This window comes from Gambusia affinis, linkage group LG01 (genome assembly GCF_019740435.1).
Source record: "Gambusia affinis linkage group LG01, SWU_Gaff_1.0, whole genome shotgun sequence".
Lineage (NCBI taxonomy): Eukaryota > Metazoa > Chordata > Actinopteri > Cyprinodontiformes > Poeciliidae > Gambusia > Gambusia affinis.
Window position 1 is genome coordinate 42,216,281 of NC_057868.1, and position 25,897 is coordinate 42,242,177.

General features: G+C 39.0%; 1 protein-coding gene across 8 annotated transcripts in view; it reads right to left on the reverse strand.

The window, feature by feature from the left end:
- Positions 1-25,897, reverse strand: part of si:dkey-178k16.1 (band 4.1-like protein 1) — a 43,276-nt gene that overhangs the window by 7,793 nt on the left and 9,586 nt on the right. For 2 of the 8 annotated variants that reach the window (XM_044125662.1, XM_044125625.1), the window contains exons 2-17: positions 20,453-20,541; positions 19,340-19,489; positions 13,854-13,958; positions 12,628-12,670; positions 12,441-12,516; positions 9,696-9,914; positions 9,505-9,592; positions 9,257-9,409; positions 8,062-8,159; positions 6,918-7,093; positions 6,579-6,811; positions 5,965-6,003; positions 4,141-4,170; positions 3,468-3,623; positions 1,438-2,412; positions 290-340 (exon numbers count right to left, since the gene is read on the reverse strand). In XM_044125662.1, the coding sequence (XP_043981597.1) occupies positions 290-340; positions 1,438-2,412; positions 3,468-3,623; positions 4,141-4,170; positions 5,965-6,003; positions 6,579-6,811; positions 6,918-7,093; positions 8,062-8,159; positions 9,257-9,409; positions 9,505-9,592; positions 9,696-9,914; positions 12,441-12,516; positions 12,628-12,670; positions 13,854-13,958; positions 19,340-19,489; positions 20,453-20,524 (2,664 nt within the window). In that variant the 5' untranslated portion in view covers positions 20,525-20,541. The remainder of the gene's footprint in view (positions 1-289; positions 341-1,437; positions 2,413-3,467; positions 3,624-4,140; positions 4,171-5,964; positions 6,004-6,578; positions 6,812-6,917; positions 7,094-8,061; positions 8,160-9,256; positions 9,410-9,504; positions 9,593-9,695; positions 9,915-12,440; positions 12,517-12,627; positions 12,671-13,853; positions 13,959-19,339; positions 19,490-20,452; positions 20,542-25,897) is intronic. The other 6 variants (XM_044125643.1, XM_044125634.1, XM_044125670.1 and 3 more) reach the window with 6 other exon arrangements.

Sequence of the window (25,897 nt, forward strand, 5' to 3'; positions counted from 1 at the left end):
ACGCCTTGGTTCTATTGACCGTTTTCATTTAGTTTGTTGAAGCTTTACGTGTCGAGTCAGAAATATGTCATGTTTCAGCGCACTTAAATCACACAATGCATTTGTTTTAATCGTGTATCAGAGTGACTTACTATGCCTATTCTTAAAGGACGTGGATCTGAGTCTGCAAAAAAAACTAAATCAAGACATCATTTTTGTGCTGGTTTGATTAAAACTCACAAACAGTTCTTTTAAAGCGTCAACATTCCCGCCTAGCATATGGCCAAACAAATCAAAGTGCTGAACTCACTGAACTTTCGCTGAAATGCTCCTCGTGGATGGCAGGGGTCAGGGGTGTGTCCTAAAGAGAAGAAACACAAACAATAAGCAAAACATTAAAACAAGACTGGTAATGGAAGTGTTTAAGCTTATCATAAAGGGAAGTTAAAGAAAGCTGGGAGGTTTTTTTGGCTCCACGTGAATCCCAGCTTATATTGTAACAGGTAGAATTTCTAGTAAACAATGTGACATTTTTTTTGAAATTCATTGCTTTCATAGCGCTGGACGCAGGGTACAGGTGAGTTCCTTTTTATTAAATGAACACACAACTCCTTAAATGTACATCTGAGAATTTGGAAAGTAGAGCTCCTGTCAGAAGCATGCACTTGAAGTATCATTCAGTGGATCACGTCAACAAAAATGATTGCAAGTGCAATGGTAATGCCATGCACTGAGAGGTCTGATTAAAAAAAATAACAACAATTCCCTTTCAGGGGAGATGTATTCATATTTGGAAATGCAGCATATGAATACCCCAGCCCTGAGGCGGCTTGGCAGTTCTGCAGGATATTACTTTTAATAACCTTTTTTTTTTTCCTGTTTTTTTTCTTTTCTTGCTGCTACAGAGGTGCCAAGGTAAAACATTTGCTTCAGATGCTCAAAGCTTTTTTTTTTTTTTTTTGCAAAAACGGATTTAAATTATGGGAAAATAGGCTTTAAGGGAAAAAAAAAAGGTGAAAAGGTTTTGCACTCCTTGCAACAACGACCTCCTTCATTTTGTGAGGATGTTGGAAGGAGAGACTATGTGTTAAGTTGACAGAGTTAAGGACGCCTGAAGCTTAAGCAATATGAGCTTTGCTTAAAGGCCCACAGCGTTCTCAAACGGCCGAGCAGATGTGAAGCTCTGCGGAAGAAACGGGGAGAAGGGTGGAGGGGCGAAAGCAAAATGCTCCTGATCCCATGGACGTGAACTGAGGCAGTCAATGGTACGATGCGCAGGGACGTGAACTTTTGCTTTCTCATTAGCAGCCGCATGACTTTTGAAGGATTATGCGTGTGTGATGTTATTTGTATTCAGATGACTGGAAAACAAGATCTGAAAGCCACACTGGCTGAAGCTCATGCAATGCTTTAGTTTCCGATGACGGATAAACAGGCTGGAAGGAACTGGCGGTTTACCGGTTGCTTTCTCTTGGCCGTTTCTTGGCTGGTGGTCCGGTAGTGGATGTGGCTGCTGTCGATGCTGTTTGGTCTATCACGAGACCAGTGTGTTTTCAGAGGGAGGGTGCGAGGGGGAGCGGTGGGAAGTTTCGAACTAAACTCTAAGATGTTTGGAAAATTGTCCTCATGTAGAGAACTCCCTCTCGTCCCCGCTGAATCTCTGCAGTCCTTCAGTTCCTTCTGCGATAACAACTCACTCGTCGTCTGATGGGGAACTTGGGTTTGCCGATACAACTCTAAAGACTGCAGCACAGTGGCATCATCGTGTCTCCTTCCTGATTCGTAGGGCAATTTATTCATCTGTCCATTCCCAGCAGCACCAAATGTGCTTTTGTCAGACTGGCTTTGAGTTTGAAGATTTACAACTTTGTTCTCCTTATTCAAAGACTTCTTTGATCTTTGCGGTTTGAGCGGAGCTATTTTGGTGACTTCTGAATGTGAGTTCACAGTTTTGTTGCCATCCTTCTCCTCTGAGTCGGGGCTCAGGTCTTTCATTTTCCGAGCATCACTGTGCCTTGTGCCACTCTCACTTTTAGGTCTGTCGCCCTTAGGGAAAGAATCCACAGTTGCAAGAGATTCAAAGGGTTTGTTTTTCTCTCGACGCTCATACAGAGAAATGTTTGTGTCTTTGTTCATTTCATTCATCATCTTGTCAGGTGGAGAGCCATATCCATTTTCATGAAGCATATTCCTCACTAACGCAGAATCATGATGGCCATTAGTTGTGTCCTCCATCTTGTTCATATCTCTCCGTCCTGCTGAGTCAGTTGCAGATGTTCTCAGCTTAGTAATTAAAGATTCCCTGGATGTTTGGCAATTGTTCGGATTTGTTTCAGGCCCTGATGAGGTCTCACTTTTTTCTGCATTGAAGTAAGAATCCAGTGTGGTCTCATAACCATCCTGCTTCTCAATCAATTTGGCATCACTGGTTGCCTAAATTGACAGAGTAGACAGTTCGTATTAGCCTAAAAAATTAATCCTCTATTAGTAATCCCTCTTTAAACCCAAGTTTCAAGTTCTGTGCAAAATTTCAAGTTACCCAAATGAGAATAATAGAAACATGGTCTATAAAACTATTACTTAATATTTCTCTACATCACGCTCCCAAACAAATGTAAACATTGTAATTTAAAAATCAATTTATTAGAATAAGGGTCGCAATAACCTAAAGAACCTGAATGTCTTGCAAAGTAATTGGTTTTTACACAATGTGTATTTTCCCACTGGACTGGGTTTATCATGACGTCTTTGGCAAAAAAAAGAAAATGTTTCAAGTTTAAAAATTTCCCTCATTTTCATTCATTCATTTTCATTTTGATTGAGGTAATATTTCTTTTGATATTATAAGAAACAGCTTGGCCTGACACCCTCACCAATATATTTGTGTTTCATTCATATGGTATATCAAGAGATGTGGCTGAAGAAAATAATTACAGCGCCACGTGTGTGTTGGAGTTATTCTAGTAGTCACAGTGAAATCTTTACCAATACCCCAGCTGCCATGGCATTTTGTGAACTACAAATACAATTTTTTTCCCCCAAGACTTAAGAAACTGTTATAAACTGTACAATAGCAGTGGTGGCCAAACCCTAAAAGGACTCAGTATGAGGCTGCAATACTCTGCACTAATGAAGATTTACTCACCACAGCCTGCTGAACCCTTAAGGTGGCTGACACAGCAGGGACTTGGTGATTAATTCAGCAAATACTTAATTAACAACTTACAGGCATTCAAAAACTTTATCATGTTCTTCAAGGCTTCATTAAAAGAAGACAGAGATTTGGTTTCAATTTAAAATGTCTAATCCAGCAAAATACTACGAGTGAGATTTTAGTTGAATCAGTGCTGTAACAATGAGTTGTGACAGTTTTGGACATGTACACCTGCAATTAATGTGAACAGATGACTTTTGTGAGTTGGTTGAAATAACATGATTAAGAAATAAAAGGCGTACAGTGAGTGCTAAGGGTAGGAAGTGAGTCTCACCGTTTTCCGTTCCGGGGTTCCTGCAGGAGGAGTTTCTGAAGGCAGGCGTTTCTCTCTTGGCGCCTTCTTGGTGTTGGGTTGCTTCAAAGCTCTCTTCAGCTCGTTGATGCTGGCCTGGTGTTTCTGCAAGACGTCCTCTGGCTTATCCAGAAACTGCTGCTCGGACAGCAAAGGACAACATGAACAAAAATTAACCCAGCTTGCTATAAATGGGAACACAGTTAGCATGTCTAAGCTCAGCTAAATATATTTGATTTGTTAAAAAAAAAAAAAACAGAACTTCCATTTTCTCAACTGAAACTTTAATTTTATATCACGTTTAAAACGACAGAGGTCGTTGAATCATGTTCTTCAAGAAATATGCAAACTATATGCATTTAATACATGACCAATGACTGATATGGCTTCACTATGTACCATTGCAGACTAAATAAAATCCACTTTTAATATAGCAGCCAGAATTAACATAAAAGTAAACATCTTTTGTAATTGATGTTTTTGTAAGTGATGCATTAAATAACTACGTGCACCACAGTGATAGAGCTTTAAATTGGACTTCCTTTTATCGTGCTGTGTTCTGACAAGTGAAAGATGCAGACGTAAACTCGTCAACACAGAACTCCCGACGACGTTCATACATAGCACATGCCAGAAATAAGAGGACAAGCAGTACCTCCTGTTTGGGCCGAAGGTGCACCACATTCTGGTCCGATAGATGAGGTGGGGAGGGGCGGTGCGAGCGAGCAAGGTGGAGTGAGCGGTTTTAGGGGCAAAGCAGCAGAGTTTTAGGGGCGACGTGCGGGAACAGATGTGTGCAGAGACAAAGAGGTAAAATGCAGCAGGTGAGTGAAAACAGGCAAACGGGCAGCCAGGGTGACAGACAGAAACAGCTGGCACCATCTGGCAGCAGAGGGAGGACTTCTGACTCAAGACTGTTAAGCTGAATAATGTTCTGCCAAGAAGACAGGGACAATCCATTTCAGTGTCAGCCAAACGATAATTAATGCAGTCGCTTATTGATCCGAGTGTTTGAGAGAGGATTATTCCCGTGCTTCTTTATCCAACAATTTGATGAGAGCAAACCACAAAATGAGAAGTCCGATAATGTGCTAATCGAATGGTCATTTGTCCGACAAGAGACGACAACACACACAGAGCCTTGGCAAAATATTCACGGTCCTTCTACTTTTTTCATATCTTGACATGTTACAAGCATAATTTTACATGTACTTAAGTGACAGACTAAGACAAAGTATTGAATATTGTGCAAGTAGAAGGAAAAAGATGAGCGTTTTAAAATGCTTTTAAAATTTAAATTCTAAAAAGTGTGTGGCGGGATTTAAATCTTCAATACAAAATAGCATAAACTGAGTCAGATTGGACCGAGGGCGCCTGTGAAAAACACCCAAGGTCTTGCCACAGATTCTCTATTGGATTTAGGTCTAGACTTTGGACCATTTCAGCACATGACTACACCATTTCATACGATTTTTTAAAAAACTGTTTTATATTCATGCAATGTTTAAAGTTCTAATGCAGAGTTCACCAAATTCCTTCCTCTGACTGATTTGCACGTTTTTCTCTTTGTTGTTTGAGCTTCCGATTTTAGTTCTCCCCCAACTCATAACTCTCTCAGCTGTGTTTCTGATTCATGTTTAGGTCAGTCTTACTTTTTAACCCATCTCTTGGTGGTCAAACCGTTTCCTTTTTTTCTTTTGCAACTGATCACACAATACTCAGAGAGACGCTGAAAACATAAAAAATTGTTTAGTAACCTAGCCTTAATTGTTCATTTTTGCTCAAGTAAAAACACAAGTGCTCTACAAAGACAACTGTTTTAATACTGAGAATAAACTACACACAAATTAACTGGATTCATGAGCTAGACAATGTCAGAGCAAACATGTCGCACTGTTGACTAAAAATTCATGATTTTGCTTGCAAGTTATTTTGAAACAGATCAATCATTTCCCTCACACTGCAAAATTTTGCACTGCTTTGTGTCGGTCTATCACATAAGATCCTATTAAAATCTTTAGTTTGTAGTTGTTGCATGAGAAAAAAGTGGAAGACGAGACAAATAGTTTTGCAAGGCGCTGAACTTGCAACTAAATGACTTAACAGTACATGTCGACAAAGCCAGTTTTGCTTCATTAGAAATGAACACAAACCCCGGTCAAGATGCCCACTGCTGAATTTATGGCATAAACATTATTAATTTGTTGGAATCTTTTTGCTTTCCAATGAAACTCTTATGCCGCAGGGAGAAAAAAAAATGTAAAGAGAAATGTAAATAAGTCTGTATCAATATTTTCTTTTGTTGTTGTTCTTCTGAACATCAGTTCATGCAGCTTCCACAGATTCTAGTTAGTTGAATCCTGGACATACAGACCCAAACAGAAATATTTCCACAGGCATTTAACTGCTTAAGCACAGAGTAACATAGCATGACCTAAAAACAGCCACAAAAAGATACAAAGATACGTGACCAAAATACCTCTGGTTTCGTGTCTATAGGAATGCCTGGCTCCTCATCCTGGGTGCAAGGACAAGGTAGAGGATGGAAATGTAGGAGAAACGGAGCTGAGGTTAGTGAGGTATGTTAAGGAGCGCAGCAGCAAGAGAAGATGATTCATGAAGCAGGGTGCATGTGTGACAAATACTATCTGCAGCAAAGAAGTCAAGTTAGACAAAAAAAAAATAGTGAGCAGAGAAGACTTAAAAGGTCCTATAAGCATATAGGATATTAGGCTGAGAAGAGAAGAATAAGGATGGTGATTAGTGTCTTTAATAAAAAGGATTGTGAAGGAGAAAATGAGAAGTTCATGCAGTATTTTAAAACCGATGGGCAAAATTGCAGAAAGCTTTTCAAATGGTATTTCAATGGCGCTCTCAAAGCTTCTCCAAGGTTCTTAGAGTCGCAGTGTTTTACTCAGTGGATCATTTCATCTCCACTTCAGACTGACAGGCGATAGCTAATGAGAACTTTCTCGAGAATTGATATAATTAATTCACACTGTATCCACATGTTTGAGCTTTTTGACAACTGGGAGCCGTGGAAACTGAAAATGGTTCTCTGTGCGGTTTCTGGCCTTGAATCCACCTTTTTACCTTGAGCTCCAAAGCCTTTGTGGGCGTTGAGCTGATGGCTCCCATCGGCTGTTTCTGTCCATCCTGGTGCTCCGCTTCCTGGTCTGTGTACTGGTCCTGGTCTTGATAGAGATAGTGATCATGGTCCAGGTCAAGGCTGCCCTCCTGATCCAGGTCTTCCCTGGACATAAACTGTGTGCGTTCGCTAGAGCTTCTCTGAGATAGCTGATCCATACTGTCACCTAAAGCTGAGGCTGTGGAGAAGAAAGTGCAGAGGAACAGTAAATTATAAAGTTCCTTTAGAACAATCAACCAGAACACAGACCTGTGCACAGACAGGGACAGAGCTGGAGTTCAAACCTCCATCTATGCTCCGTGGCTGCAGGTACCGCTTGCTGACGGACCGATCAAACTGCGGGGCGGGACGGTCGATCAGAGCACTGGCCTGCCTCGTCTGCGCTTGGGTCCGCCCACTGTAGCGAAACTTGGAGCCAATTACGAGGAAGCCCTTCGGGGGTGGCTCTGGGGAAACCAACCTGTAGAAATAAATAAAAAACTTAGAGATTAATTACTTTGAAAATATACACAATACAGACCAAAAGTTTGGTCTGCCACACCTTCTAATTGAATTCAATTAGAAGGTGTGGTAATTAATCTATATATATATATATATATATATATAGATTAATTACTTTGAAAAAATATATATGTATTAGATTTTAACTAAATGTGTAACAAATAGCATGTAATGATATATATAGTGTCACCTATCAGAGTATTAATGCTGGTCAGAACTGGAGCAGAAATGACTTTTTCCTAAATGCTGCTAGAAGTAGTTATGCAGCAAGTTACAAGTAGCCTTTCATTACTGTGGTGAATAACAGGCTGTTGGGCTGGGAACAGAGAGCTTTTTAATCCCTTCATAGAGTGCTATTTTATTAAGTATGAGCAAATCCAGGACAATATTTTCTCCTGATATCCTCAGTAGATAAATTGCCATCTAAATCTTTCCTTTTAATAATTTAAATTCAATTGAGCTGCAGACTTTGCTGCCCTTACCTTCCTCCTTGATGGGCATTGTGTTATGCATTGGTATCCCAATTTAAAAATTTCTTGAGTAACTAGCTGTCTCTTTGAGTTGGATTAATTTGAATATATTATATTTATCACATAGAAACCAGATAAAAATTGTGCCTTGAGCCAAATATTTCCTGGGTTTAGTAGCTATTCATCCTTGAATACCTTGAATGAGTCAAATGCAAAAGAGCACAAAATTATTTAAAATTTGTAAATATAAAAAAAAAAAGAAAAAAAAAAGAAAATTCAAAGATTTTTTTTTGTAAAAGCAGAACTACTGATTAATAAGATTACACAAAAGTCAGGCTACGAAGAATAGATTGACGTCTGAAATCTCAGTCTTTTGAGCTGCAGCATGCCAAGCGTTAACATTCATGCAGTAGGCAAAAAGAATTCAGTGCTGAGAAAGTGAATCTGTCTATCCTACCTGAAAAAGGTGTGGTGTTCTATGCAGACCTTCCACAATCGCTTCGAGGCCCGGTGGTTGGGCAACTTGAAGCCTATGGTGCTCTCAAACTGTTCGTACTGAGTGGTGAGGGAGATGAGTGGAGGAGGTGAAGACAGTGGGGACGGAGGGAGGTGTAGAAAAAAAGGAGAGTGAGGGAACCAGGTGTGTGGAAAGGTGGAAGAATGGCAGCAGGATGAATTGTGTTTATTCCACAGCAATGGAAAAATCAATCTTTTTCTCCTTTTTTTATTTACTCGTGCAACTGTATTCGCTTGTCTCTCGGCGCAATGGCATCTAAAGCCAGCTTATAAATTACCCATTTATGCACCCAGCACTAAGGTTCAGTGGTGTGCAGAGAAGAAGATACTGTCAAATCAATAGTTATTAGCAATAAGGTCTTCAAAGGCTGAGAGATATCCATTCACGTGAGAAGGTCACCTATTGTTCCATGCAAAAAAAAAAAAAAAATTCAGCAGGGACAGTCTTGAATAAAAATTCCTTCTTATACAAAAAAAATATCCTCAAGGCACACTTGAAGTGACAGCCAACTTAAGAGGATAGATGTGAAGAAAAAGTGAATGAATAAAACGGCCTTGGTTTTCACCGCAAGGATGTCAGTAACAGTTTAACAGTGGGGAAAAAAAGAAAGTCAGTAGTATCCTAAAAGGCCAAGGAGTGAAGGAAAATCATAATAACTTAAGTGAGCTTAATGTGGAAAACTCTGATGACTCCAAAACCTAATTACATTTAAAATTACAGGAGGAAAAACAAGAAACGACTACTCCGTCTTCACAGAGGAAGCTCTAAAGGAGATAAAAAAATGCCCTCAGCAGTTAAGGTGGTTTGCGCCAGATAAATCACAGAGGCAACACTTACCAAACCATGAAATAAGTGTTTATGGTGCTTGGCACCAGCCAAGAAGAGCAATGATGTAATCGTAACAACTGTGAACCCATGAAATAAAAAATAAAAAAAGTGATCTTGGCTCTTTGCCTGATGATCTCTCCATCCATGAACCTTGCATCAGTGGCTGTGTGGTTGTTTTCAGGGGGAGGAGGGGTGTTGTGAGTCTGGGCATGCAGTAATGGTGTAGTGAACTCTGGTTAAACCACAGAAATGTGGAAATTCTGTGGTTCTGTAACCACAGAAAAAAAGAAATTATAGATTTGTTTACCTCTCCGGGACGGATTTTGATGTAGAAGTTGCTTCTTTTATAAGAAATCTTGAGAATTTTTGGCCAGGCGAAGCGATTGATCCTCAGGCGGTCTCTGTAGATGAGCAGCCCGTTGGCGCTAACGCCGAGCATTATGTCTATTCCCTCAGAATCCTGGGGAAGGTAGACAGATTGTCAAAGAAGATCAAAAAAAGAACATCATGGGACGCAGGATTTCAGCAGGGGAAATAAGAGAAATCTCCTCTTGCCTTTGCATGATGCAGATCCACTCCATACATCGAGAGCTTCTTAGCATTTTCAAGGAAGTTCATCTCTGCTTCTGCTGGAGTCATCCCCCTATGGATCCAAAAGAGGATCGGTCATTTCTTATCTCCTCAAACTCACTCCTCAGATCCAAACACTGGCATCATGGTGGTAATCACAGATTTAGTTTTCTGACTTGTAGTTACGGTGCAGCTCCATCACTCTCTCCTCCAGCTCTCGCGTCTGGTTCGGAGCGAAGTGGAATTCGCTGACGTAGTCCGGGCCGTGTTCCTCGGGGTCGTAGTCTCCCAGTTCGGCCTGGACGGTGTAGGAGCCCAGCAGCGCGTGTGTGACAAACGAGCACGGGAGGCGGCCGGATAGGATGTCGTCTCTCAATTGCAGACACAGGTAGTACCTTAGAACCAGCAGGGCAGGTGAAAATAAAAGCTGCAGAAACCACTTTATTCCAAACAAATGATCAAAACTATAAAAATCAGCAACTTGATTCTAGTCGATCTCGAATCAGAAAGCCAGGGCTGTGTGTGGCTCTGGGGAAACTAGGCCTGGTCAGCAAACAGAAATGAGGCACATAAACATTTTACATCTTTTAAATATGCGCAAGATATCAAAGTGATGCAAAGATTTTGTTCTAAATCTCAAACCCGCATACCAGTCTGTCTACAAGAGGCAGCTATCTCAGTGTGGCTCATTAGTAAAATTTTTATTATTTCTTTGACTTCCATCTGTTTCTTTTGAAGGTCTGTGGGAGTTAATTTGCCAGTAACCACTGAGCTGTGAGGCAACTTTGTTATGCAAAGAAATGCAAATGAATCAGTGATGAAATAAGTCAACAGCATGATTCTCTCCCCCTCCAAAAAAAATAAAAAATCAAGGCAGAACAAGTTTTAGAATCAACAAACTTCAACGTCAGACATGAGCTACTATATCCAAACAGGAAATGCTAGATTTGTGATTTGCCCTAAAAACGTGATTGAACTGATGATGTAGTATACATTTTACAAGCCATTATGTTTCTGCGAAATGAGAGAGCCCCAAAACTGTGACGCATAGAAAAACCAAAATCTAAAGAGCAGATGGCTCATCACGCAGCTACATTCTTGCCCAGGGGAAAGTTGCTGTAGTGAGGAGATTTTGGGGCGCCTCATCTAATTCAGATTTGTTTGAAATCAAAATAATTTCAAGCAATAATGTCTTAAATTCCATCTATTTTTCAGAGATGATTCAGAGCTGATCCAGGAATGCGATACCTGCCTCAAGGAAAAAGCAAGTAGATGTAAATATTTATGGATTTTGTCTGTTAATTAGATGTTAATTATGTTATGATGAGTTTGAGAAAAAAGTAAAAGCAAGCCTCTCCCTGTTGAACTGTGACTGCAGTCTGGAGCTGGATCAGTTGGCTGATCACCAAAGTGGCCCTGAGATTTTTGATTCCAGCTGCCTTCACAACTTTTTCCAATTTAAATTAGGATCAGGTATTACAATCAGTGTTGCACAATATAACGCATTTTAATCGTCACTGCAATATCAGTGTGTGGAACAGTCATATGACAAAGGACTGCAATAATAGTTGGCTAATATATGCCGAGATTTTAGCCTGCATTTTTCATGCTAATGCAATATTTAGGCAGTTGACCGAGTTTATTGGCAGCAGATGCTCACTGGCATGTTGCCTCTAATGCTAAAGGTTGCAGAGTGATGGAAGCAAAGACGAATAAGAGAGGAAAACTATTGGCATATAACACAACTGGTATTTACCAATATGCCAACACAAGATTTTTCATTATCACAGCCTTATTTATATTTCAGAAATAAGCCAAGTTCTTCCTTTCCCTTCAACTTCTTTGATAAAGGCCCTGAAGTTTAAAATTTTGCTTCGATGCTAGCAAAGATTGAATGATTTAAAATGTGTTCTTATTTTTGCTAACTACAAAGATCTCGTCTGCATGCATGTGGATTGCCATCAATTTACAAAGTTTTAGCGGCACGTCCGGGTCTCTGGAAAATAAAAGCATCCACTTTTCGGATTAATTTTGAGAAGTTGTGAGACGAGCTAAGACCAGGTGGTGAACAATTTTTAACATAATCCGTACTCATTTTTATTTCAGTATTTCTTATTCACATGATGTTACACAAGAATGTTACACAAGAACATCCCATGCCACGTAAACTCTTATAATTGTGCCCATAAATTCAGGTAGACAAAAATACTCTGACGTCAAACTGCAGAAGAAACTGAAAGACTACTGACAGAAGTAGGACACAGAGTCACTGAGCTGTAACAAAACAAAAAGCCTGAAGTTTTGCCACTTCAGGCAAAACAGTTTTTTTTTTAAAGCATATCAACCACTACCAAAACCTCGACTCTTATCTCAGCACAAAGGTGAATTAGAAAGAAGGATAACTGCAACCTTGAAATGATTGTCAAGAAAATTTATTCAAAAACTCAAGTGAACTGAAAAAGTATTCAACTTCAGTAGTACCACAGGCTGATCAGCTCCATGCCACTCCACATTGATGCAGTAATTCATGCAAAAGGAGGCCCAACCAAGCAGTGAGTGCATCAAGATGAACATGTTTGTCAGATGCCTGATATCTCTGTTGAGAATATTCTATAATTTATGTTAATGTATTTAAATTTTCTGAGACCTGAAATTAGTTTTTTTATTATAATGATGATAATAAAAAGTACAAAAAAAAGCTTAAAATATTTCACTTTTTGCATATAAAAAAAAATAATAATCAAAATAATGGTGGACTTTCACTTCCTGAAAAAAGCAAGAGAAAATATTAAACTTTTTCACATCATTAAAAAATTTCTGAGCTGTACTTGTCTAAAAACTAAAATACCTTTTCAGAGACATTCAATGCATTCAAAGAAAAAAAAAAATGCTTAGTACAGGTAAATACACTTCCGACCTACCTTGTGATGTCTTCAATCAGAACAGATGGGTCTGGAGGATAAAACTTGACGGCAAACCCAAAGGTCCACAAACCAACTGTGGAGAAACCAGCAGCAGAGATATTTTGTGAAGATCTCTGCTCTGAAACACAATGTGTGCACATTTTGATGTATTTGCATATCTGAACAGCATTTTCACAACACTTACCCCGAATTTGCTTCTTAATCTCTTTGGATGGATCCAGCCAGTTCTGATAAGTACAGAAAAGACTTTTTAGAAATGTGACCCACGCAGATTCATCCATATTTATGTGACACTCTCACTGTTCCTCACTTTTAAAATCTATCTCCCTTGTTGAAAGCTTTATATATTAATGCTACAGATTTAATAAAAACTACTATCATCATGGAAAGTGCCAATACTTGGACTAAAAACGTAAGCCGATTTCAATTTTGTCACTTCGCTATCTCACTAAGGCTTTTATGCTGCGCTTCAGATCCTGTGCAGTTTTATTTTTTTTAAACGACAAGCTGCCTGATCACATTTTAAAACATTAAAGGTCATGTGTGTCACACTAGCAGCCAATGGTTGTCAAAAGAGTTATTGGGTCTCAGTGCTCTAACACTGGAAAAATGAGACAGGTGAGCGAGTCAGCTTAAAAGGCTAGAAAGAAGATCACTTTTAAAGCAAAATATTTGTCATAAAGTAAAAACAATCATCTGACACATCTGGTGCTTAATTCAATTCTGAGTTTATATCGTAGAATGTTTTTGAAACTACATGAAGTGCAACCTCACATTGGTAAGAGTTGAAAGGGGATATTAAGAATATTCCAAACCCATAGTTTCATTTTATAGCAAAATTAAGTATGTTACCTTCAGTTTTTATAAAAAATGCTGTATATATCAAACATGTCTTAAATTAACTTTGACAGCTTGAAATTTGTCCCGTCTTTCTAAGCAGCTCCTGCTCTTTCCGACACTCTTCCTTCAGCATGCCGTCAGAAGAATGCTTCTCCATGTTACCATTTTGGTAGCATTTGACTGACAAGTTCTTTCTATGAAAAGGTCAGCAGGCTCACAGTTCCACTATGTGTTTCCCAATTTCTGCTGAGATAAGTGGAGAAGGAGGAGTTTTGTGGGAATAGGCGTTTAGGCACGCCCGAATGGTTGTCATAAAAGATTCAAGAATTTTTCAAATATGCATGAAAAAAAATCAAAGCAACACTTCAGGTGCCATTTAACATTGTGACATAATTCTCAGAAAAGTAGATTTTACATAATACACTGCCCCAACCCACCCTTTGAAAGGTTTAAGTTGGTTAAAGTTTAATTTCAGCATACAGAATGCTGTTACAGCTTTTATACTTTATTAAAGGTTTTTTACATTTTTTCTTTTTTGCATGTGTTTATGTTTCTGTTTCTGTGCCATACCTTAGAACTATCAGAGTCGATGAAAGTCAGGCCAAAGTAGTCTCTCTCCAGCAGGTTCAGATGGCCACACACCATGTCCAGCAGGGTCTGGCCCTTGGCAAATTTCTTTTAAAAACATGAAAAGGAGGAAAGATCAAAAGGCTGAGATTAAGGGTTTGCAAATATTAAATATTCGGCAGGGAGTTTGTGATGCATCTCCCATGCAGTTTTTCCTCTTTATGTCCCCATAATACAGCATAGAAATTACAAATTGTTGCACATTAAAAGCATTTGTAAATCAGATAGGTATTATTTAAGCAGAAACCAACATAAACTTTATTTAGGACCTTTAAAAACAACCAGACTAAACAATAAAAAGAATAATGCCCAACACAGGATGAAAAAAAACAAAAAACACTTTAACCAAAGGAACTAAAATGATTACTAAAACAATTCAACGGCAATGTACTTGAGTGGCTTAAGCTTGTATAGAGAGCTGAAAGTCAAAGTGAGAAAATTGCTTGTGTTTTTATATTCCGAAGCTGTTAGGGAACAATTCTTACAGAATCAATAAGTACTGTAGATGCAACATAACCCTATTCACTGAAAATTGTATTACTCAGGTCTCGTTTGAAAGTGTTGCTGTAGTTCCTAAGAAAATTTGCACCGCAAGAATTAAATATTATGTGCATCAAAAAAAATAAAAATAAAACAACACTCTATTGCAGCCTTTTGTATAAATATTATTTCACCTCATGTAAAGTTCATCAGAAGTTACACTAAACTCTTTATTATACTTTAAGGTACAAATTGTTATTCTACTGAACATATTCACTTTGCAGCTTAATAAAGATGTTAATAATGATGACAATTATAATGCAAGATTAGTAAGCCGGTTTCATATCCCAGTTTCCTCCCACTGTGTACATTAAATGTGAAAAAGTGGTGGTGAACAATAATTATACTTCTCAGTTAACCTACTTACTTTTTTCTGCTTTAATTGTTTCTATATTATGTGAGCTTACAAACATCCATATTTGATATTTTTTTATATACAAATTTAGACAATTATTGTGTGCCTCATGTGCCTTCTTCCATTGGATTTTAATCACTTATCCTGTATGTTTGTATGAGATTTCTATTCTCCCATATTTTGTTTATCTTTAATGGGGGTTTTTTTGTCTACGTGGCATCCAATCATAACCTATGACTGCGTTAAGACATCGCTAGTTAAAATTAGGTCAGACATGGTCAGATGGACAGCATATGTGTACGCTAAACCAGGTAAACATTTCGAAACATGAACAATTTTAAAACAAGTAAACCTGAAATTTTGCTAAAAAGAAAAAACAGATGGAAATTATGGATCTGACTATTTTCACTTAGTCTTTATTAGATCAAATATGAAAATTAGCTTTGTCACCGATGCACTCCAATTTACTCCGACTGTGCTTGGAGTCTGACTTCCTCCCTGCCGAGTTGTAGCAGCGAGTGAACAGGCTTCTATGACTATATAAGGGTTGAAAGAGCATTTTATATCTTGCGGCGTTGGAACAGACCACACCCATCTTATATCAGGCTCTTCAGGGCTGAAATGAAGGCCTGCGTGGGTTGAGCAAGCAGAGCTGGCACAGACAAACACACACACACCGTTAGAGAGCACACACACACACACACCAGATTGATCTCCTAGGGAGACCTGGCTCTTCCAGCGACAAGGCAACCAAGGAGTTGTTACCATGGAAACAGGAGTAATAGGTCCCTTTAGTCTGTGTGCATGCCCTCTCACTTCCTCCGTCTCCTTTTACTATAAGGCTAATGCTAACCTTTGTTGTGGAATTACAGTGAGCATAACCTTAAAAGATGTAAGTAGGATGAATATTTTAACTGTGCAGAGTAATTTGTCTCTGTCAGGACAAAAAAAAATGTAAAAAATTGACTTTGCTGCATAGAGGCTGCCATGTGTGAGAACCGAAAGAGAATAATGCTGATTAACGGCCACACGGTGCCGTCTGAGATTTTATTGCGAGCGTAGCATTTTTTCGATCAAATTGAAATTGCGACAAACATCTCGGGAGGTACTCAAAGCACAGGAACCACTCCAGGTACTGCAGATTAGATTTTGTCGTCACACCAGTTGGATGAAATCACATTTCTGTCACTAGGTTTTTGCTGTGATTATATCATCAACCATTTCGTGTAATTCTAGAAATCCACCGACTGCCTCTTACATACAGGGGCAGGGATGTATGTACGTGCTCAGAAGAGCTGAAGAGTGTGTTTTAGAAGTTAAACATTTCAATAACGGGATGGACATACAAAAATAAATAATCTGCTTAAGAGGACACAGCAATTGTAATTAAAACACAAAAGATTTCAAATAAGCAACGTATTTTATGTAAATGTTGAAGTAATTGCTTTAAAAAATAGTCTCAGGTAAATAACTGGACATAGCAATGCACTGACCACAGTCAATAGCTATAATGTTTTGTGCCAAACATCAATAGGAGGTTTAGCCTTCTTCCCTGCTCTCTTTTTATCATCCTTTCCAGTTTGCTCGGCGGACATTACGACTCTAATTAAAGTAATGATTTCACTGCGTTTGCCATTCAGTTCCAGTTTGCTGATATTCCACATCAAGCCACTCATCCATACCACAGCACATAAACAGGCACTCCCCGTTGTTTTCCCTCCTCCTCATCTTTCTCTTTACCTCCAAGTCCACCCTTCATCTTTTCCTCTTCCTCTCTCGTTCTATTTTCTCCCCCGGTCAGACATAAGAGCACTCATGGATCAAGTGTATGGATTTCCTGTCACAGCCCACTACCTCAAGTGTCACTTCCCAGATGACCTACAGAAATGTGTCCAGATGTGTGTGTGTGTGCGTGTGTGTGTGTGTGTGTGTGTGTCCATCTAGCTAAAATTCAAGAAAATATGGAGGCGGAGTTGAAGGAAAATGGTATTTGTGTATCATATGAGAGGCCAGATGTGTGGCAGTATGCGATTAATGGAGTACAGTAGGCCAGGGCAAAGATGAGGAACCAGCAAGCTCATCTGCAAGCACATTACACTTCATCAACAGCTCCCATCAATGGGGCTCCAGTTAAGGCTTTAATAGTGAATCTGGCAGCTTTATGAGACATCCCCAGGGTCTTCAAAACACACCCCCTGGCCCCTCCAAACCCCAGGTGACATCCTGACATCCCTCACAATTCATTTCTGTTGACAAGATCCATTTTCTTCAGCTCTCAGTCATGACAAACATGTGGCTGGCTGTGAAATTCAAATAAACCGGGAGCAGAGAGTACGGTGAGCTGCACTCTCCCCATTTACAGACACAATGAGGCTATAGCATGGAGTCATGATTTATGGAAGCTTGGGATTGCTTAGTTAAGCTTTCCATCCCCCATATCCCTATTGATGGGAACAGCAATGCCACAACATTTTCATCCCCTGAACAACGCTGCTCTGATCCGTAAGCTAAGGTTTCTGACACATGCGCTTGCTTCTTAATACGCCAGAAGAACTTAACAGGACATCAAAACAGCTAAAATGGGACTTTGCAAAATCATCTTCTCTTGCTACATATGCATCTTAATAGAATTACTAATGGAGAGGCAAACACCTGAGAAAAATACTAAAATAAATGAAGGAGGAGATAGCTTTCAAATTTAAAAAACACCACACTAACTCACATATGGTGGTGGAAGCATCATGCTCATGGTGGGACTAGTGCACAAGAATGTCAGGATAATGAAAACTGTGGAGTACTTTCAAATTCTTCAACTTTAGATCAACCTGATGTCTTGATCCGGGGTCTGCAACCTGTGGCTCCAAAGACGCAGGTGGCTCTTTGAACCTTCCACAATGGCTTGTAATAATTGTGCTAAAAAAGTGTTGAACCAACCTTTTTTTTTTAAATTAGAGATATAACAAATGCACAATGCACTGAATCTATACTACAGAATAACAAGTACAAGCCTTTGACCATGACAAGCAGGCTTAAGCATGCTTAATGCTACTAAGACTCAAACTGGAACCGTGGTTTTGTCAGATCATACTAAGGTCCAGCTTTAAGTGTGGTTGAGCAAAACAAAGAAATGTGTGGAAACACACATCATGGTCTCAGGCGAGTGAACAGGCTTGTCCAGGTGTGTCGCCTACAGTTCCTGGGAAAGCTTTGGGCTGCTGTGGGCTGACAGGCCCAAGCTGGGTTAGATCTGGTGGGTTTACACCCCCTTGACCTTCCTGAAGCAACCTCACCAAGTGGGCTGGTTAGGTGCCCTCCCTGGCACCTTAGTCGTTATGAGTTCCAGCCAGGAACAGGGCCTGGGAGAGGGAGATGGCTAGGTGGTTGGGTCAGGCGTTTCAGAGCCCTAGCTCTCAACCTGTGGTTCTTTAGCCAGGGAGCCAGGAGTCCTGTGCTCCTCTGACAATCTACCTCTGTGTTATTGCTGCCCTGGGGTGGTGCCTACTTCTGACTGCCTGAAGCGGCTGCAGGCTTCTGGGGCTTTGTCCACCTGTTCTCTGCTGCTCTCAGGTGTCGAGTGCTGCAGGCTTTCTACTGTTCTTACCACAAACAACTGTGTAGCTTCAGGGGTTAGGCTCACTCACATGCACACACTCAACCCAAAGGCAGTTACTTCTACACAGATGGTCACACACACACACCCATGCACTGATGCACAAATAATCCAAATTGTTGAAGGTCATACAAACACATGCTAGTCTCACAGTAAAGTGGTTGTCTACTCTTATGCTAGATGCAGTCTCGATTTAATAAAGACAATTACGATCCTGTCTAGAGATATCCCTTTTGTAGTACAAGACTACCCAGGCACAATATTCATCTAATGTATATTATGTCAAGACAGGATGCATGAAAAAATAAAAAAATGAAAAAAAAGATGAGCACGCACACACACACAGACATTATAAGTCAAATTCAGAAACAGTCTGAAGATGTTGCAATACAACATATTTTCTTATTTGAAAGACGGTAATTATTTCATATCATTTAGGGTTTATAAGTGAAAGTTGAGAAGATAAATCAGCCCAGATTTTTCTCATCTGCCAGTTGCTTTTAAATCTGTTCCTTTTCTCCAAGAAAAATACTTTGAACAGTTGGAAAAGCTTTTTATCCAGGCTTATTTTTTTTATCTGTAAGACAACCTGCTGGTTAGCTTAACTGTGTTCAAGTTACTGTGGCTGTGTGTCTCGATAAGAAGTGAACCACCATTGTGACAGAAAATCTTCAAGTAGCTCACAAAGCTTTAAATTCTGCTGCAATACAACAAAGGTCGGTGACCTTAGATTTTAATCTGATATCATAGCCTGAGTCTTCACATAAGTGTTTCATTTAAGATTCCTGATCCAAGTAAATGGATTTTATCAGAAAACACCCTAACCCTACCCTTTGTAGAAGTTATTCTTTTAAAAAAGGATTTTCTTTTTTAAATATATGTTTTAAGATCAATGTCATGACTTAATTAAGTGGGCAACCATACCTCAACTGCAGTGTCATACTCTGAGCCGTCAAGGAGAGTTACTTTGACAGGGACAGTCTTGAGCCGTTTGGTGGTTTTCTGGGGCGACCTGGAGGCTTTGCTGGGGGTTTTCTCTGAGCTGTCATCCAGTTCGCCCTGGTCCTCAGGAACCTGGGAGAGAGAAAACACACCTGAGAAAAAGAACAGGGATCCAACACTATTCATCTAAATACAGTAACTTGCAAAAATATTTTTACATCTTGAACTATTGGACATTTTGATGCATCACAACCATAAACTGGCTATGTGTCTTAGTCGTATTTCATGGGACAGACCTACACATGCTAAAACAGTGAAATTTGTATTACGTCACATAAAAAAAGGGAAAAAGAAAAAAGAAAAGTGAATTTGCACCTAAACTAGATGATCTCATCTAGTTTAGGTGGATGGCCATGGCTTGGTGCCATCCTCTTTCCAACTGCAGTACTCCATGAGGTGTTCAAAGCTTAAAATATTGTAGTATAATTCAACCCTGCTTTAAAATTCTGCTCATCTTTCTCCCCATCCTTATCTGCTGCCTTCCTTGACCTTCACGGTGCCATTTGTTCACCAATGTTCTCAACAATCCTCTAAGGCCGTCATGTAACTGCTTTAACTATACTGAGATTAATTTACTTAAAGTTAGACAGTTTATTTTTTCTAAATACAACCATTCAAGGTGATTGGTTTCACCTAATTTTATTTATCGGCTGAATAGTGTTGAAAACAATTGCATTGTACCTTTCAAATTGTGTGTGATCTTTTTTTAAAAACTTTACGCTAATGCACTACATTGGTCTTTCGCATAAAATCCAAATAAAACACATCAGAGTTTGTGAAGTTAATGTGAAAAAACTTCATGGGGAAATAAAATTTTGATTTTCAGGAAGTGTTAAGTATTTCTCCCAGCAAACAATTTGGTCTTAAACATAAAAGATGAACAGCAAACGCATGGAAAGGTCAGCCACTGCTTTAAGATGTTAGTTATTGGCACTGACAGAAAGGGCGAGCTGTCTTGCATATCAACTAGAAAGCTGGAAGGGCCCTAAGTGATTGAGACGACTACAGCTGCTCTGAGTTAGACAATGCGCCAACCTGATTGGTCCTCCTGGCGTCACCCTCCATTGCCGTCTTCATTTCCCCTGCCAAAATCGCCTCTGTTGTCATAGAAATGGATTACAGCCCTGTGAATGCACATATATATACACACACATAAAAAAAACGTAAACAGTCAACATCAACTCTTTTCCAGCATCCCCAAAATCGGTATGGAGCTTTTAGTGCTGTGAAAAGTCAAATTGTCCGACGAGCTCAATTAGACTCGAGACCTGTGAGCCAAATGCTTTCACATCAACAGACAGCTCACTGAGTCTTGACTTCCACTGGCATTTGGTGGTGGAATGACTCACAGCAGATATACCTGTAGCAACAACTCGTTCAATTTCTTCTACAGCCGACAGCTACTACCAGAGAGGCTTTAATTATCCCGAGCCGCTATCCGGTATTGGTCTCCTAATATATCTGTGGTCATTGCATTGTGCGCCTAGCTAAAGTGTATAGCTGAGTTGGGCCTGGCTTCCAGCCTCCCACAGGAGCACTCAGCTTGAAGAGCACTGGCATCAGGACGCTCTTTTCTCACGCTAGTAAAGGAGATAGCATAAATTACATCAGCCTGAGAGCCCTGCAGCAGCCCACTGAGATAGAGAATGAAAGGAAGACACCGAGGAAAGAGAGGACACCGGGAACGTGTCTAAGGATGAGACAAGAGAATAGAGGGAAGAGTTTAAGTCGAAGAGGTCGAGAGTTTAAGAAGCATAAGAATGTTGCGACACGCCGGTAAGGAGGAGACCGAGGAAGCTTATCGCTTGAAGGTGACCAGACTCTTGGACAGCAGTGTTGCTCCAGGTAACACGTAAAAAATGGCTGATATTCAGAATCGCTTTTATGGGCCAGAGAAATAAATTATGCGAGATAAAGGGCCAGAACAAATTTAGCATTACAACAAAAGGTGAAGAAAGGGTCACAGGCTTTAGGGAGTTTTTAAATACTGCTGTGTGAAGGTATTTTTCATCTCAGAGATTCCCTCTATACTTAAATGCTTCAGATTGTCAAATTTTAACATCAGACAGAGATAACCTAAGTTGATACAATACATGGTTATCAAATGAGGATTTTATTAATAAAGGGAAAAGAGTCATCCAAACTAAATTGGCCCTGTGATAAAACACAAGAGCACAAAGACTTGTCTGACGTTAACCAAAACAACACTTTTAATGTCCCCAAGATGTTAAAAAATGCATTCTGTAGACTGGAAACCTTGGTAGAATTTAAATAACTTATTTTCTCTACTACAAAATCGTAAGGTATAATGTCCCATCAGTGATCTCAAGCATGCTGTGCATACTTTGAGTATGCACCAGGAACTTGACCGAAAGCACAACAACAACAAAAATCACCTCCAAATGGTTAAAAAAAGGACAAATTGTGGTTTTGACATGTTCTCTTCAAAATCCAGACTGAAATCTAATTGACTATAGAGCATCATTTTTAGCAATAAGCTGTATTTTTAGCAGCTTATTGCTAAAAATGTTCATTCTTAAAGAAAAAAAGTGGGTCAAAAGTCCTCCACAAAAATATAAAAGGCTTGTAGCCAGTTCTAGCAGAACACACAAGGGCAGAGGAAGTGGGGAACAACCAGCTATTAGACATAGGGTGCTATTACTTGTTCACATAGGAACACAATTGTTTTGATATCTTTTTCTCTTAATATATCATTATTTGAAAAAAAGTGAAAACAAAATAATTTAAGTACTTTGTCATACTTATCCTATGTTTGCTAGCAGAAATTTTTCAAGTTGAATCATATATCTCAACATTTACAAATTCAAAATTTTTATAAAGTTTTGCATATGGTAATGATCAAACTTTAGTTCGCCATCGTTCCTACAGTACATGTTTGTTCTGGTAAGCTCAAGTTTCCTCATCATTACCTATATATTTATTAAAGGCATGAAAAGGAACCATGACTAATTACACTAATACGCCTTAATCTTCTTAAATTACCCTTTCATGCTAATACATTTTGTTAAGCAACATACATTTTCTGCATCAGTGCGCATCATTAGTTTACAGTCAATGATGATGTAAAGTGGCCACCCACTGTCATTTCCATAATGTTCCAACTTTTTCTACTCCAGCTAGTAGGAAAGATATCAATTAGTAGTCATGCAGCGCTTCTTTTAGCTGGAGCTCCCAGTGCGAGTGCGACACAATAAGTAAAGCTTGGCTTCACACCTGGTCCACATGACAGAATTTTCAAAGAAAACTCGTACAACTACGTTATTTTTTTAATCAATTTTAATATTTTATATTTTTGTCACTAAATTCAGAAAGTGAAACTCAAACTTTATATATCCGGTACACGTTGAGTTGAAGATTTCAAGCTTTTATATTTTTTTAAATTATGGCAAACAGATAGTACAAATCCAAAATTTAGTCGCAAAATTAGAATTTTTAAAAATACATTTTTGGGTGCAAATATTATGCATTATGCCTACACAATCATGGGGGAGGATTGCTGACTTGACAGATATCGAGAAGACAGTCATAGAGAATGAGGATAAGGCTTTGAAGGTAATTAAAAATAAGTAGGTTGTTCACAGTGTGCTGCACTCAGTCATATCCACGGAAAGTTGAGTGAAAGGAAAAAGTGCAACAGGGATAACCCAAAGGACTGTCATAAAAAGGGGGATAGAGTCATTAAGATACATTATGTACAAACAAAGTCTCCTTAAATGAAAACCTGAACTGAAATTTTAGGTGCGGTTCAAATCAAAAGTACTGGGTGGTGAAAAAAAAGAAATTTTCAAATAAATATTTCAGAGAGGAGCAAAATAATTTCATTTATATAATGGCCAGTAAGTATTTGTCAACAAGAACACAGCATGGCATTTATTTTTTTCTTAAAGAGGATGGCCCAAAAACATTTTTTCATTAACCCGTATTTTTTTTTTTTTGGTTGTTTGCTTGTTTGTAGTTTACAAGGCTGTAGCACAGCATGTCTTTACTTTAATGATGAATCAGTTTTTAGTTTGCTACATCAAAGCTGAGTGCAGTCTGGCTCCTGAAAGGCAGCAGATGTCACTCTTCAGATTTCCTTCGCAACTTTAAAGAGGCCGTTTGATTCATTTATTTTTGGAATAACATAATTAGCTGCAAATCTCTATAATTCTTACAGATGAAAGTCAGTTCCACACAGAGATTTAGAAGATTTCTGATGCCAATTACAGAACCCCATTTTTTATTTTTTTTTCCTGAAGACTGATATCTTTAGGAAACGGGGGAGCAACAAGCAAACATTAAGACCAAACATTGAGAAACTGGAATGTTTATTTATTTGTGTGAAACTGAGTCAGTGGTCAACAGTCTGTGAACATAAATTTTCCAAGTCTCCCAAATGATCCTCAACAGGTTCTGAGTCTGGACTTTGACTGGTTCATTCTAACTTGACTATACCTTCACCTAAACCCTTCCATTGTTGCTCTGACTCAATGTTTAGGGTCATTGTTTAGGTTGAAAGGGGAAGCTCCGGCCCAGAGCTGCAAACGGTCCACTTTACCTTACATTTACCTCAATCCATCGTTTTAACGCCGACGAGGGCTTCTCTGTCCTGATAAGGTAAAGCATTATCACAGCATAATACTGCCACCCCCATGTTTGACAGTAGCAACGGTGTCTTCAAGGTGTTGTGTTAGTTGCCCACTGCCCATTTAAGAAAAGCCAAAGAAAAACTCTAAATTCTGAAGGGATTGAAACACACAGTTTACTAATTAGATGATTTCTGTAGCCAATTGGTTGCATTCAATGTTGTGCTGATTCACCACATATCAATGAAAAACAGTGTGAAAAGCAATGTGTGAAAATGTGACAAAGTTAAACAGGTGTAAAATTATTTTTTACAAAGCACTGAATATACAATGGCAAAAATTTGGTGAGTGGCAGAGCCAGTGAGTGTAAATTTCAAGTCCATTGTTTAATTGTGACACTTATCTTCTATTTCAAATCTGATCTCTTTACAACGTAGGCCATATAGATATTTTCACTGTAAGACAAGCTTTCATTGTCAACCTCAATGAAGAAGATGTCAGAACAATGCGCCTGTAAATCACATCGAGACTCGAGTAAAACCATCATGACTTCAGAGCTCTCGTTTCACACGTGTCGCGACTGGAAAGTTAATTAATTATTTGATTTTGGGGCCCCTTTATGAATCAGTCACTCCAGGTCCGTTTTGGTCTCTGCACAATTAATCATCTGTGTGAGAGTTAATGGAGTCTGAGACGTGTGAGGTGCTGAAACTCAAAACTCTGGCAACCATCAGGTTCCCGTTTAAAAAGGTCTTCCACTGCTAAATTAGCTGGGTTTTCATTTTTGATGACAGTTCTAAATCAAAGACAGAGCATGAAGGGATATCTGAGAGGTGTTAAAAAGACTTTAAAAAAAACAACAAAACAGCACTCTAGCATGCTGAATTACACATGAATAAATTGAGCAGTAAGAGAGTGGACCTAACCTAGTTTACAAAAAGGTTAATGACAGCAGTGCCTTGGCCAGCCAGAGCTAATATTACAGTTTGAAACATGGAGGCATGACAGACACAGCAATGAACAGACATTGAACCCAACACCACAGAGCTTTTGTGGCTCCTGTTTGTTTTATTAGGCTTTTGAGAAAATTAAGAAATTCTCCTCAGACAGACAGTAGCTAGGCTAGCTTAGCTATCTAAGCTAAGCTAAAATTTTCAGATGATAGGATTCTAACAAAGATAGCATAATTGAACACTCCAACTGTTTTGGTTTTTAAATGTTTTCTGCGAAGCTGATATTTAACCATCATTAGAAGGCAATACCAGTAATAGTCTTGGCCACTTTATTAGGTACATACAAACCCATCTAATCACACAGCAGCATCTCAACAAATTTAGGCTACTAGGTGTGATAAAGACTACACAACCATTAGAATAGGGCAGATAAGTAGACCAAATAATCAGTCATTACAACCAAAGTATGTGCAATGCACCCCTGAATGCACTGTGTGTCCAGCCTTGAATCAGATGGGCTTGGTTTTCATATTTTCCACTGAATGCTGGTGTTCTGAAAAAATGGCTAACATATTTCAAGGCACTATAATTTTACTCCACAGAATAAATATGCTCACATTAAATGTTTTTTTTTTCCTGTTCTATTACGAAACTGCAAAAAAAGACTGATTTACATTGAGCCAATTAACATCTTTATCACAGACGCCAACAAATCAAAAGGGTGCTCTCTCTTGTATAACTCAAGCAAAATATCTACATAATCAGTAGCTCCTGGCCAAGTTTAGAGTAAATATGTGCTTATATGCAAGGATATACATGCCATAAGTCACTCTGGATGGGAGTAAGCATGAGTCACTTCCCCCTCCTCCTGTGTAAACTCTCTCTGTATAGGAGTGCACAGATGGTCCCACAGTGTTGTATACTTTTACAGCTTTTTTCCA